Genomic DNA, 13,470 nt, shown 5'->3' on the forward strand with positions numbered 1-13,470 from the left:
GCTGCTGACGCCTGAAAAGAATGCAACCGCTATCGTACAATTATCAAGGAGTGCTTAAAGGGGACAGCATAAGAAAGAAGCTCCGAAACTTGATTGAATTCCTTCTCTCAGGCCTGAATACGCCCCAGCCCAACTGGTTAGAAACTGCCTCGTGCATGATCTCAATGCTCGTCCCTCCATAGGACTATGGCTTAACTTTTAATCACTCTCCGAGATCCTCTTTCTTCATTGGGCTGGGATACATCTGAGCTTGAACGCTCACGGTCCCTCACTATCGTGTGATTGCTGCTATGCTCTAGCCCATACTTTAAGACCGGTTTTCTTCAAAATGCCAGAGCTCAAGAATCAAAACATGGTGACACAAACAGAATAATGTGCATGCTCTTGCATGTTTCTAAGTTCCAAGAATATTGCTGAATGGTGAATCAATTCTTAAGAGAGCGTCAGACGGACTAATGCAAGGAGCATAATTGGCCTCTTGCTCCATTATGTTGGTCAGGACCGTGAGCTAAGATGGCGATTGTACGGAACTGCAGAATTCTGATACTTCGTATAATTGAGGAACAGGTTGTAACCCCCCCCCCCCCCTTGATTTTATAAAGAATTTGGGTGTTTTCAAACGTTTTCCGCATTCTTCCTGACATTCTTCGAGAAGATGAGGCTACCATTGTGTCCCTTGGCATAATAATAGTGCGGGTCACATGGGATTTCAGGAACAAATGAATGACATTTTACAGTAGCTAAAGCAACTAGCAAGACATAGACAACTTCACTGCAATGGGTAAAATCTTCAATAAAACTATATTTAAAACAATCCAATGACGAAATCCACAAAAAATTCCTACAGAACCCAATTAGAAGCTATAATCACAATTTTCTGCAATGACATCTTCAGGTCAATATTTGCGTTAAGACTAAAACCTAAGTTTTAAGGAAGCAGCTGCAATTTCTTCAGCAAATTGCAATGACAGTGTTTACTTACATTGGGGTGAGTTTGATGACATAATCTACAGACAAGACAATAGAGGTTAATCAATTGCATGCAAGAAAAGACAGGTCAATCTACAAAATCTTGAATGGTAAGATGAGGAAGAAGTCCTAGGTATTCTGTACAAAATCTTGAAACTTTTGGCTTCTCGTTGTTCAATTTGCAGAATTGAGACTGAGTAGTTACACAAGCTGTTGCAGAACTTTCCAATATCTCAAGTTAGAAGGGTTTGCATGGATTGCCCGAAGAACCCATTGCTGGGGACTTTGACAGCACTCCACCCTGGACGAACTGTCAGAATCAGATTCAATCTGTCTTGCAAGCAAATGCATTTGAAAAAAGAGCTCTGCAGGTCTCATTTCTGCATAAAAAAGAAAACTTATCTGAATTATCATTGAAGACATAGCTACTTGTATTAGTAACAAAATTTTAATCATCACAATCAAAAAACATTTATTTATCCAGCCAGCTTATAAGCTTCGATTTACTATAATAGAGTCAACCTAGGCTAGAAGGATGCAGCCGTCAATTCATGGCAAGAACATCCATGGACACAATGAATACTAATGCCCTGCACCAGTTGATTACTCTACAGACTTAATGTTGCAAGATCCCACTTTACAAGACTCGGATAAACTGATTGATCTATCATATTATTAGAGGCCCATTACCATCCTTGGTGCTAAATAAAATCATAATGTTCTCATTTCTTTCTTCAGATATTGAGGTTCATATAGTTTCATTCAGTTAAATCTTATTTTCAGTCTATTCATCTTTTAAAAGGTGGTATTTAAAGCACTCTCCCAAACTTCCCCATTTACTTCATGTTGCTTTATCACATCCTCACTTGGTGGCTAAAGGAAGTTAAAACATCTGAAGGAGACTTCTTTGAGGAAGTAGGGGCAACAATTTGAAGCAACATTTGGTTAAATGGGAGTAGTCGAACCACTAATAGAAATAGTTGGGTAAACCACTAATCTCCTTTTCCTTTATTAACACCAACCTTCATAAAGGCCGTAGGAGATTCTTGGCAGACAAAAACACCACTCTGAAGGTCTTTAATTCATGTCAAGTGTGGGGAGACATGTAATGGTTGACTTTCTGAATGTAGAAATCCTTCTGCTGTAAGCATTTGGAAGTGGAATAGAAAGGGATGACATGAGTTTTTAACTAATATTTCTGTTGAAGTTGAAGGTGAGCACTCTTCACTGACTCTTTCTGGCACGATTTTTATGTGGCTAGAAATAAGGAGGCCTCCATTAACCTGGGTGTTGATATGGAATATTCAGTTTTTGAGAAATGTACAAGATTAGGGGTTTGAAGCTCTGCCAATTCTAAATCTACTTCGTAAAGAGGTAGATTGGTTAGAGGGGAGACATGTGCAGATGAAGACTACGTAAAAGAGGATGCTTTGAGGTGAAATTGTTCTATTGGTGACTTCCACTTGCGATCAATAAATACTAGAAGAGGTATAAAAAATTTCCTTGGACAGCAGTTTGGCAGAAAAATGCCCCAATAGAGGGAGTTCTTTTACTTGGGAAGCAACTTAGGAACAATTCCCACCATAACTAGCTGACCAAAAGAGGGAAAAGTATTTCCCCACCGTAGCTGCTTTCTATGTAAGGCAGTAGCAGGATCAGTTCCTCATCTCTCACACACATGTACACACAAACACCCTTAGTGGCAAAAATATATATAAAAAGGAAATAAAAAAAACGAAACAGACAGAACAACAGCAGAAAGAGAGGGTGGGCTGGGAGTGAACCTGGTGGCCAAGAAAACCATTCAAGACGAAGGTTTCTCTCCCATTTTTTCCTAGAACCAAGGCTTCCTTCTGCTTGGGCCAACAATGCTGAGACGATAGGTATTGGGACCAAGGAAGTCATATGAGTTTTACTGAGACTCCTTATGGCACTTGATAAAAATTGCGAATCATGAAACAGCCGTGCTAGCTCCATAAAAGTGACACCTGAACCATCAATGATATAATTTCTATGTGAAGAGGGATAAACTAAAGCACAAAAAAGGAAGATAAAAAAATATACATAATTAAACTTTAAAGCAGCATTGTGACACTAAGAGGTCATCCTAAAACCAAATCTCCATTAATAGGTGGATACCATGACAAAGGAAAATGCAGCTTTCCGCACTGGCTAATGAACAAGCTTGCTCCAGAAATTTCTCTGCAGAAGGAAAATCCTGATTCCATATACATGTCAGACCCATCACTAAACTATATACAGCCATCCACATATTCCATGACTTATTCCGCCCTTTTGAGCATTCCTTGAACCTTAACTCAACAACATTTGAAAAGGTTTGCACTTCATATTGAGATTCCATTAATTTTAGGCATACCCAACCAGCATGAAAATCTGTCTTAAGCTCCAAGCACCTTTCATACTCTTCTTTTGAATTTTTAAAATTGCCTTCTGCAGCATAACCACGGCATAATAGTAAGTGCCCAAAAAACTGGTAGCTATCGGGAAGCAAAAGTGCTGAAGCACTTTTTGAATGGTTGATACATCCAATGATATCCCCCCTTTGCAAAAATATTTCAGAAGCACATAGATAAAGCTGAAACTTCTGATATTGACAACAGGCTTCTTTTCCAGAATAGAACTCATCAGAAAGAGCCACAATTATGAGACGTTCAAGTATGATACAAACATTTACAGGAAATCTCTCTTCACGCGCTTTCTGTAAGAGATTAAGCACAAGCAGGTATCGTGCATTACGGTTCCATGGCTCTAGCCGTAAGCACCTGCATTATTGAAAATACAAACAAGATGTTATCTTTAATTACATAAACCAACACAAACAGTTCAGACTACAACTGCAAGAAAAGTCTTCATAGACTCTTTTGCAGACTAATTAAAGAGACTCATGTCCTCCCTTTTGAGGGGATCGGATGCATGTGGGAGTTTCTTAAGGTAGAGGAAAGGAAGGTATGTAAAGTTGTTCATGTTATGTACATCAAATTTAGGAATTGCATAATGTATTCCATGCAGAGACTGCAATAACATACTGATCCTAGAAAGCACAGAAAAACCCAATTTGTTTTCTAGAGTCATAACCTATGAGTCAAAAGTTATTAAAGAAATATTCAAACTGACAACAGGAAATAGTAAATATACTTCTGCAGTTCTTGCATAGCTCCAGAACCACTTGGGCATTGACAGCCACATGTCGGAAAAGAAAACCTTGGTTTGCTATTGCCCATCGCATGGCAAGCAACTGTCCCAGCACTGAAGATCTCCCAGGCCAATTTTAAGCCTTCATTATTCTTAGATTCAGAAGCATTGACAACGGAGCATCTACTTGAAACATGAATATTTCCCCATTCTTCACTGGCCAGCAAAAGATAACCAAGTAGGTTCCTGTTTCCACCATGCTCATGTTAGAAGTACAAGAAGTAGGTTTGCTAAAAGCTTACAGTGATGAATATTATATACTAAATTCTATAATTAATTAGGTCATCAGCTTTTACACAAGCAGCATGCTTGGTGTCAAACTGCTCTCAGCAATAACACAAAATACTGAACAAAAAAAATGCCTAATTGTTGCTTAGAAACTTCCACAAATTACTTCCTAGAATTAAAACATACCTTAGTAAATTACTGTTAGGGTACATGTGAAGAGCTTTTCTAAGATGACTGACTCCGCTCTGAAATCCAAGGTGGTGTTCTGCCCCATGTTTAATCTGCATAACCAAAGGTATAGTGATATCCATTTAAAATGTGTATGGCCTAAACCTAGTACAGATTTGAAAACTCAATCTTAAAGGCTAACTCATGCTTAAACAACCAACTAAAAAAGCTTACTAGTTTACTAAGTGCGATTAAATAGTGCATTCCAGTGATCTCCCCATGTGATGCAAGAAAGTAACGACTGCTAGAAACAATTGATTCCAGGCTATTATTCTGATCCAGAGCATTAATGGCAGAGACAATAAAGCTTATTTTTGAACTCTGAAATAGTTCCTTTGGCATTTTCAGAATGCTAACAATTGCTGAATCCTGTCCAGAAATGTAGTACAGCAATCTACAAATGAAACTAACAGACACAGCTGCAGATGTCCTATCCATGGTAGAAACACTGGCAGCTAGGGTTCTAGTCACAGAGAGGGCCACCTCATGCTCACCAAGTTGCCATAAGGAGAAAGCATACACTTGCAAACCTTCTGCATCAAGCATACCTTAAAAAAAAGAGCAAGAGATTAAATCACACTTTTCATAAGTTCAAACATAAAATCTAGTGAAGTCAAAAGTTAACTATGTACTTTATCCAAGTGTTCCCAATTTGGTCAGCAAAAAACATGATAGCCATTGAAAGACCAAAACTGTATGCTTTCCCAAGAAAACACCTATTGTGCTTGACACTATGTTATGTCAGTGGCTGCACATTGAGTTAACACTATGTGAAATGTTATAGTACTGATTAAAAAAGAAAAAAAAAAGAAAAACCAATGATACACAATTCCAACTCTTTCCCCTGCCAGACTAGCACATATCAATATAAAAAACTAAGAATGAGCTATAATAACCAGATATCAATAGAATAACAAACCTTTTCTCTTCAAGTCTTCGCATTCTTGCACGGCATCTATGGCACTCCCTGCCTGCACCCACGCAATAAAAGACAAAAGAAAAGCTTTTGCTTATCAAACGAAAGGATAAACAACACATTTTATCTTAGAGTGTGTGACAAGAAGATTAAATAAAAAAATATGGCAACACAAGTCTACAAGAACTACACATTTAAACAGGGGAAAAGTGCAAAGGTTTTTACCTTACAAAGTGATCTGGCCAAATTAGTTGATATGTCTTTCAAATGAGATTTCAAGACAGTGCCTGAAGAAATGGTGGTGGTAGCATAACGTGCTAGTCTATAAGAAGCAATGGCAGATTGAAAATGGAAACGTGCCTCACACGCTAGCCCATTTAAATTATGGGATTCGTGATAATGAGGTGCGCGTTGCACTGCCTGCTGGATAGCTCCAAATACCTGTTATAGAATGCTAGAACTATCACATAAATACTTGTTAAAGCATGTTTCTTATCAGCTCTCTTCCAAATCCCACAAGGGGTAGAAAATGAACTTGAAAAGGTCCAAAGGAGGTTCTTGTGGAGTGGGACAGAGGAGAAGAGAAAAATTCACTATGCAGGGTGGGAAAAAGTGAGCAATTACAAAGAATATGGGGGTTTCGGAATTATCGATTTAGGCCTTAGAAATAGAGTGTTACTCACTAAATGGCTTTGGAGGTTTGGGAAAGAAAATGAGAGCTTTTGGAGGGAAATAATAGTGGAAAAAAATAGAGAAGACCCTAACAGCCTACTGCCATCCCTTGAGCAAAATACTGGAGTGTCTACCATATGGCGTAAGATCACTTCCCCCCTTTCCTCTACTAACCCTTTCTTTATGCAGGTTTCAAGCAATCAGAGTAGGCTGGTCGGAAATGGCAGTAACATCCTTTTCTGGTCAGAAGAGTGGATTGAGGGAATCACCCTTAAAAATCTGTTTCCGAGAGTGTTTGCCTTGGCAATCAATAAAACAGGGAAAATTAGTGACTATGGGAAATGGCAAGATAAGGAATGGAAATGGGAAATTCTGCCATGCAGAAGACTGTTTGGGTGGGAGGAAGATCAATGGAGGCATTTCCTATCAGTGGTTAATGAATATCACCGATGCACTGACATCCCGGATACCATAGTGTGGAAAGGTACACCCTTGGGCGAGTTCTCTGTTAATGATTTTTGTAGACAGCACCTTGTTAATTACACCAACAATGGCAACTTATGGAAAAACATATGGGCTAATCTTATTCCTCTTAAAATCAAAGTGTTTATGTGGCAGCTACTCCAAGGGAGAGTGGCTGTCAAGGACGAACTTGCGAGACAGGGATTGATGAGAAACAATGCAGCATTTTGCCCCCTTGGCCACCAGGTACCTAAAACAATTAACCACCTCTTTTTGAACTGTTTTGAGTCATGGTATATTTGGACTAGGTGGTGTAGGGATTGGAACATTATTTGAGTGCAACCTAACGACATGACTACATTATTTAGTGCTTGGAATGAGGTGGTCACAAAGGAAGGAGAAATTCAAGTCTGGAAAATAGCAATGTACGCTATGGTTTGGTCACTATGGCTAGCTAGAAATGATGTTGTGTTTGAGGGCAAACCCTGGGATCATGACCAGCTGTATGAGTTGATCAAACTGCATGTGGCTACATGGGCTAAAGCCAAGTGGCCAAGGCAGTATGGGAGGATACTAGACACATTTGTTGAACCAAGTATCGGAGCTGTTATAAAAAATGTTAAGAAGGCCAGACCAGTGACTGAGTGGGAAAAACCTCCTGATAGAACTATGAAATTTAACGTCGATGGGGCTGCAAGTGGAAGCACGAATGAAGCTGGAATTGGTGGGTTACTAAGGAATTCCAAGGGAGAAGTTAGAATGATGTTTTCGAAGTCCATAGGGGTGGGGGACTCAAATCTAGCTGAAGTTCTCACTATCCAGGAAGCTTTTGCGATTTTCTTAGCGTCCAAGTGGTGCGATTCTCACAAGCTGTTAGTGGAGAGTGACTCACTGAACACCGTGAAATGGGTGCAGGAGCCAAAATCAGCTCCATGGAGGTTAAGGAAATGGGTGCTCCATATTGAAGCACTTAAGAGAAGGACAGCAAATTGGGCAATCAAGCATGTATGAAGGGAGGCCAACCAACATACTGATAACCTTGCAAAATCTGGAAAAGGTAGGGAGATTGATCTGATCAATATTTGGGTGGATGAACCTAACAGAGAAGAGAGAACAAGAGATATGGCAATCAACTGCAAATGAACTGTGAACCGTAAGCTTGAGTAGGTCTGCTCCTCTTGTAGTGATGATTATGATGGCATTGCTCAAGATGGGGTGTCCTACACGGTTGATGGGTAATGGTAGTGTTATTGGTTGGTCTCTCTTCGCTTGATTATTGTGGTGTCTGTTGATGCAGGGGATTGTTTTACTGTTAGGTGTTATCTTTCTGTTCAATGTATGAGGGTGCCTTTTGGGCGCAAGTAGCTAACCAGATGTTAGTGGGGTTGGCTGTTTTCGCTGTGGGTGTTTAGGGTGGTTTTCTTTCTGATAGCGTACAGGGAATTCGACAATGAGAGAATTTTGTTATGGTATACCCCTGGTTGTTGGGGCATAACCTTGCAAAATTGTTGTAAGTGGTGAACTCAGGTTCTCCCTTTCTTCAATTCAAATGAAATTTCAAAGAAAGAAAAATATATATCTTTCAGGAGAATAAAGGACAGGTGTCTTGAAATAAAAATAAATCCAAATAGTGGTATACGGCAACTATTTGAGTGGTTATGACTTCCTTCTAGTATTACGATCGCCATTCCACTTATCAGGAATTATTTTAATTTCAATAGACTCATGTGGTGCTCTCATATTTCTTTTTTTTCCTGAGGATGTTTCCTTTTCTGTAACATTTTAATGAATATACCTGTGAAGATGAAAGGTTCCCTGAAAGCAAAGCAAGCTTAGCAAGACCAATTTGGAACTCTGCAACCTGCACATACATCAAAGCTCTGAGTACTGTTGCACAAGTATTTGTAAAAAGCACTGTAAATCCTTCCCTTAAACTGTTTCACTAGGAAATGATTACTGCATCCAGTGATTAATTGAATTATGACCATATGCACTGCCAATTCAAGGTTAATTTCTTCATCGTGAACCCTATGGAAGAGCATAACCTGATATCAACACTTACAGGTAATATCTGCACGGCACGTAGGCAGCTCTCAAAAGCATCATCTGGTGTTGACTCCCTACAAAATCAAATATGTCTCGGTGTTGAAAAGGCTATCTACCAACAAATCGTTTCTAAACATTTTGTTACTAAAAATTAAATCAAGAATTTTACCCAGTATGAGTATCAGCTGACATGCCCGCCCATGGTAACGCCAATGATGGATCTATACCTCTAGAACAGTCAAATGCTTTCCTAGCCAATTCCTTCTCATTCTCTTCTCTATAAAGCTGTCAAAACACAGAGTTGTTAGATGCCTATCAACAATTAGATTCATAAAAGCCAGTATGGACCAGGACAAGGTTAAGCACACACTTCAAAGGTTGACCTCAGGGTTGGATTTAAGCTAGGAATTGCATATACTTATTCTCATGCTCCTAACCATCTGCTGAACATAACTTCTAACGCATAACAGACTCCGGAAACAAACTGCCAAGCATCTATTAAATATGACATCAAAATGAAATAATTAACTTTCTTCCCAAAGATTATATAGCCTACCTATATAGGATTTATTTTTCAACAAACTCAATGCATTATACATGCAACATTAGTCAATTTATAAATAAATAAAACAGTTCAGTTCGCATATTTTAAAATTACAAACTAAGACCAGGAAAATAAAAGTGAAAGAATTCTAAAACAGCGGATGTTACCTTTCCAAGATATGCCCAAGCATTAGCTAAAGACACATCCAATTGCAGTCCCCGAATTAAAGCATGCTGTTTCAATGCATTACAGTGAGACAAACAGCCCAAAGCCACCCAGAACTCATAATTGTCACCCTCCAGTACTAAAGCCCCAAATGTCATCTTCTCTGATAGTTGCCTGATAAAAAAGATATTAAGACAAAAGCACAAATTTACAGGAACACAAAATGGTTATGTAAAACAAACACCACCAAAGATTTTACCAAGTACAACGATCATGTGTACAATCCATGTTGAACGAAGAGATAAGATCGGAACAAATTGCAATGTCAATATAGATGTTAGCCTGCCATGGGGCTAAGTGCAAAGCACGTTGATAAGAGTTTCTAGCAGACATAGCAGCCAAAGAACAAGTATTCTTCCACGAATATATGGACTCGTTGAAAGTTTCCACATTATATTCTAAACTCTGGCTCTCCTCCATCCATGGATAACTTTGTGCATATGTAAGCTGGCCAAGAGGGAAACACCCCTCAACATTGAATCAGTCATGTTACAAGAATATGATTACCAACAAATATGGTGCATATGGAGGTGAATTATCCCCCAACCCCCAAAACAAAAATATTAAAAAAAGGCAAAGGAAAATGGACATCTAAAGGCCAAAGTCTAGATAATTTACCTGAATATCACCATGCAACTTCCAAGTACATGATGAATTTCCAGCTAATTGGATGCTTACTTCTGCTACTGTACATGCATCCTGCAACAATCCAAGACCTAATTATTATATGCTTCTCGTTCGCTGTCATAAACGTGGCAAGTGATTTGATTAAACTGAGAGATGACTAACCTCCAACAATGAAGCTCCCCAACTAAATGCTCCTGAGTTTATACATTCTTTTGATAGACCAAGCAGCCCAGAAGCAAGTCCATAGAGTGCAGACAGATTTTGTGGCGAGATCTTCAGTGCTTGCTGAAATTGCTCAATTCCCTTGATGAACAAAGACCACACAATCACACACAAGTCATGATTTCATAAAACATGAATGAGGACTAGCACAATAAATGAGAATTACAACTTGTCAAATTGAACGGCTTAATTTCCATGAGCACTCCAGCTTAATACCCCTACATCTGATGCAAGGAGATTGCACAGCATAATTTTCCAATATAGAGGTACATAAATGAATTCAATTAGACTGCATGAGATTTCATTAGACTCAGTAGTTGAATGACTGAATGAGCCAATCAATAAACCGAATTACATTCCTTAATTTCAGTTGAAAAAAGAAAATATCAGATGTCAAAGCATAATCTTCTGGACCTAACAACGAAACGTCTTACAAATACTGTCTCACATGATCCCACTGGATTAACTTTCACTCTAAGCAATCACATGGATATAAGCTTACAATCTCAACAGAGTGGGTTCAATGCTCATAATTGACATAAAATTAAAAAGCAAAGATATAAGGTGAATGACAAGGATAAATATAACAAAAAAAAATTACCTTTCTAAATGAACCAAGCATCGAAAAGACGTTTCCACATTCAACCAGTGCAAAGATTCTTGTATCTTCCAATTCAACCGCACGCCCATAGGACTGTTATAAATTCCATAATAAGTTAATTGCTTAATGATTAGATAGGACTCGTAAAGATTAATTTATGAAAGAATTCCTTAGACTAGTCAGTTTGTTTTCATATGTGTCTTTCGATTTGGTTTCCCCAATTTAGGCGCAAGAGGTAGCAGCATTATCTGATAAGAGCATCCGTGTTTAAGGTTTAGTTGGCCCAATTTGGTGTTTGATATGTGAATCACATATTGAATAGCTTGAAAAGAGTATTTTGCTTGAACTGGAAAAGCAGAAAGAAAAGGTCAGAATGAGTTTAAAAGATGAAAGGAAAGTGGATTACCTTAATAGCGGCAGTAAACATGCCAAGACGGTGGTAAGCAAGACCAAGCGCCTAGAAGACAATTGTTATTAGATAGAGAAAAGGGTGAGCAAAATCAAGACGCATTTTTAAAACAGAATGGGTATATTCTATGATACGGATAAGAGGGGAAGAAACTTACTTCCCACAAATCAGGAGAGGTAGGATAACCTCGAATGGCATGTTGAAGACTTTCTACAGCTTCAGACCATTTCTTTTGATGCACCTGCTCCATTCGAGGAATGCAGATGCACAACAATAAGAGGCAAAGGAAAAAAGGATTTTAAATCTTTCATAGGAAGAAAGAAAACCTGGAGAAAACCCAATCGGCGGAAAGCCCAGAAAGCCCTGGGAGAGTTGTGAGAAGCATCTTTGCAAACTGCGAGCTCCAAGGTCTCCTTTCCTTGTCGGTCCAACAAATCACACAAAGCTTCCTGCAGTATTTACTAAGTCAGTATTCATATTTACTGGTAATCAAAGAAAACAGCAAGAGCAAGAAGAAGAAGAAAACGAACACACCCCAGCATCGGAATCATCAGGATGCAGGGATAGAGCTCTCTGGTAACACTTGATGGCTCTCTGGACATCAGCCGAAACAGTGGCGTAGTAATGGCCCAAGTACCTGAAGGCTGCCGCATTGTTAGGGTTTTGTTTTGCGGAAATCACCCAATGCTCTGCCGCTTTCTCCTTCCCTATGCCTGTCTCCCACAAGTATGCTCCCTGAAATTCACATGTGCATTTACATATATCCTTCACTACAACAAAAATTGTCAGAACAAACAGAAAATGAATCCATGATTTTTACAAGTTGAAAATGAAGGGAAGGGTCATCTGGATTGCTTTCCACCAACTCCTCCAGCCGCCTTCTTTCTTCTTCCTCCTGAAAATCATCCATTCAAAGGATTAAACTCCATGAAGTAAAGATTTTCGCAAAGAAAAATGTTCTTCAAAAAGAAAAAGAACCGCCGAAGGAAGGGACTAGAATGTCAAAAAGAGACCGTTGTTTTCATTTTTGGAGCTTTGGGCTTTTGCTTTGTCTTTGGCAAACTGGCATCATTGCTGCTTGCTCTGGTTTATTTACATTTTGCCCATCAGACCCATGAAATGCTTATAAAAGTCTCCCGACACTCCACATTCTGAATACAAATGTTTGTAAAACTAGGACTTCGATTTTTATTGATATTTTTATTATTTATTATTTACATATTAAATAAACTCTTTAACTAAGTTTGGTGTAAGAGGTTAAGTGACACCACCTTAATTGAGGAAATTACATCAAACACTAACTATATAATAAAAATATATGTATTAAAATAATAATATATTAGCCTTTTCCTTTTCGTTTAAAATAAGATTTGCATTTTTATTTTTTTCTAAACTCAAATTTGTGCTTTTCTTTTCTAATTTAAAAAATTATTCATTCAATTCCGTTTACTCCTTCTCTCAATTGAGAAGCTAAAAGCAAAAAAAGTAATAAAGAAGTTAAATTGATTAAAATATTGACAAAAAGTTAAAACGTGACACTAATTTTGATATAATTAATCCACATAAAAATAAAAAAAATCATTTTATCATTCATATAGATTAAAATGTATAATCCTTCAAAATATTATTTGTTTTTATCCAAATGTGATAGTTGCTTTGACACGTAAATGTGTCGAATAGAGTCTAAATTCCAAAAATGCTAATTTGACATATAAATATTGAACTCAATAATAAATAAATATTTATCAAAAATGTGAGTTCGAATCTTTATTTCTCAAATAGAAAATAAAAATGTTGACATGCGACAATCAATTTTAGAGATATTATTATCATATTTAAATTTTTTTAATTTTAAAGATATTACGATTATATTAAATATTTTTAATCAAGATTCATATCTTACTCTTATTTTAGATTCAAGCAACAATGAACTCATTTGCATGATTTAAACTAGCAAAACCACCACCCTTTGTTGTAGAAAATTATAATTTTGTTTTTCATTTAGAAAATGTAAATTAATTCATTAAATCTGTATAGTTGATTTTTTAAAAATATTGAAAAAAATCAGAAAAAGAAGGAAAGAAAAATAAAGAAGAAAAAAATGAAAA

The 13,470-nt window shown here is 37.7% G+C and overlaps 1 protein-coding gene across 2 annotated transcripts; it reads right to left on the reverse strand.

Moving 5' to 3' along the window:
• Window positions 1–768: 768 nt before the first annotated feature.
• Window positions 769–12,525, reverse strand: LOC18592062 (Tetratricopeptide repeat (TPR)-like superfamily protein). 2 transcript variants are annotated; one of them, XM_018126040.2, is made up of 22 exons: window positions 12,376–12,525; window positions 12,183–12,257; window positions 11,897–12,097; window positions 11,689–11,811; window positions 11,520–11,603; window positions 11,360–11,410; window positions 10,954–11,046; window positions 10,293–10,433; window positions 10,122–10,202; window positions 9,703–9,950; window positions 9,446–9,617; window positions 8,904–9,019; window positions 8,751–8,808; window positions 8,484–8,549; window positions 5,780–5,995; window positions 5,558–5,609; window positions 4,813–5,186; window positions 4,597–4,691; window positions 4,126–4,368; window positions 3,109–3,752; window positions 2,754–2,957; window positions 769–1,349 (listed from the first exon to the last, which is right to left on the reverse strand). In XM_018126040.2, the coding sequence occupies exons 1-22, from the start codon at window positions 12,385–12,387 to the stop codon at window positions 1,171–1,173; spliced, it is 3,528 nt and encodes a 1,175-aa protein (XP_017981529.1). In that variant the 5' UTR covers window positions 12,388–12,525; the 3' UTR covers window positions 769–1,170. The 2 variants fall into 2 exon arrangements, with proteins under 2 accessions (XP_017981529.1, XP_017981528.1); XM_018126039.2 differs by lacking the exon at window positions 12,376–12,525 and having other exon boundaries at window positions 12,183–12,367.
• Between the last annotated feature and the right edge of the window lie 945 nt (window positions 12,526–13,470).

The sequence above is a fragment of the Theobroma cacao genome, chromosome 8, assembly GCF_053813885.1.
Source record: "Theobroma cacao isolate CCN51 chromosome 8, ASM5381388v1, whole genome shotgun sequence".
NCBI lineage: Eukaryota > Viridiplantae > Streptophyta > Magnoliopsida > Malvales > Malvaceae > Theobroma > Theobroma cacao.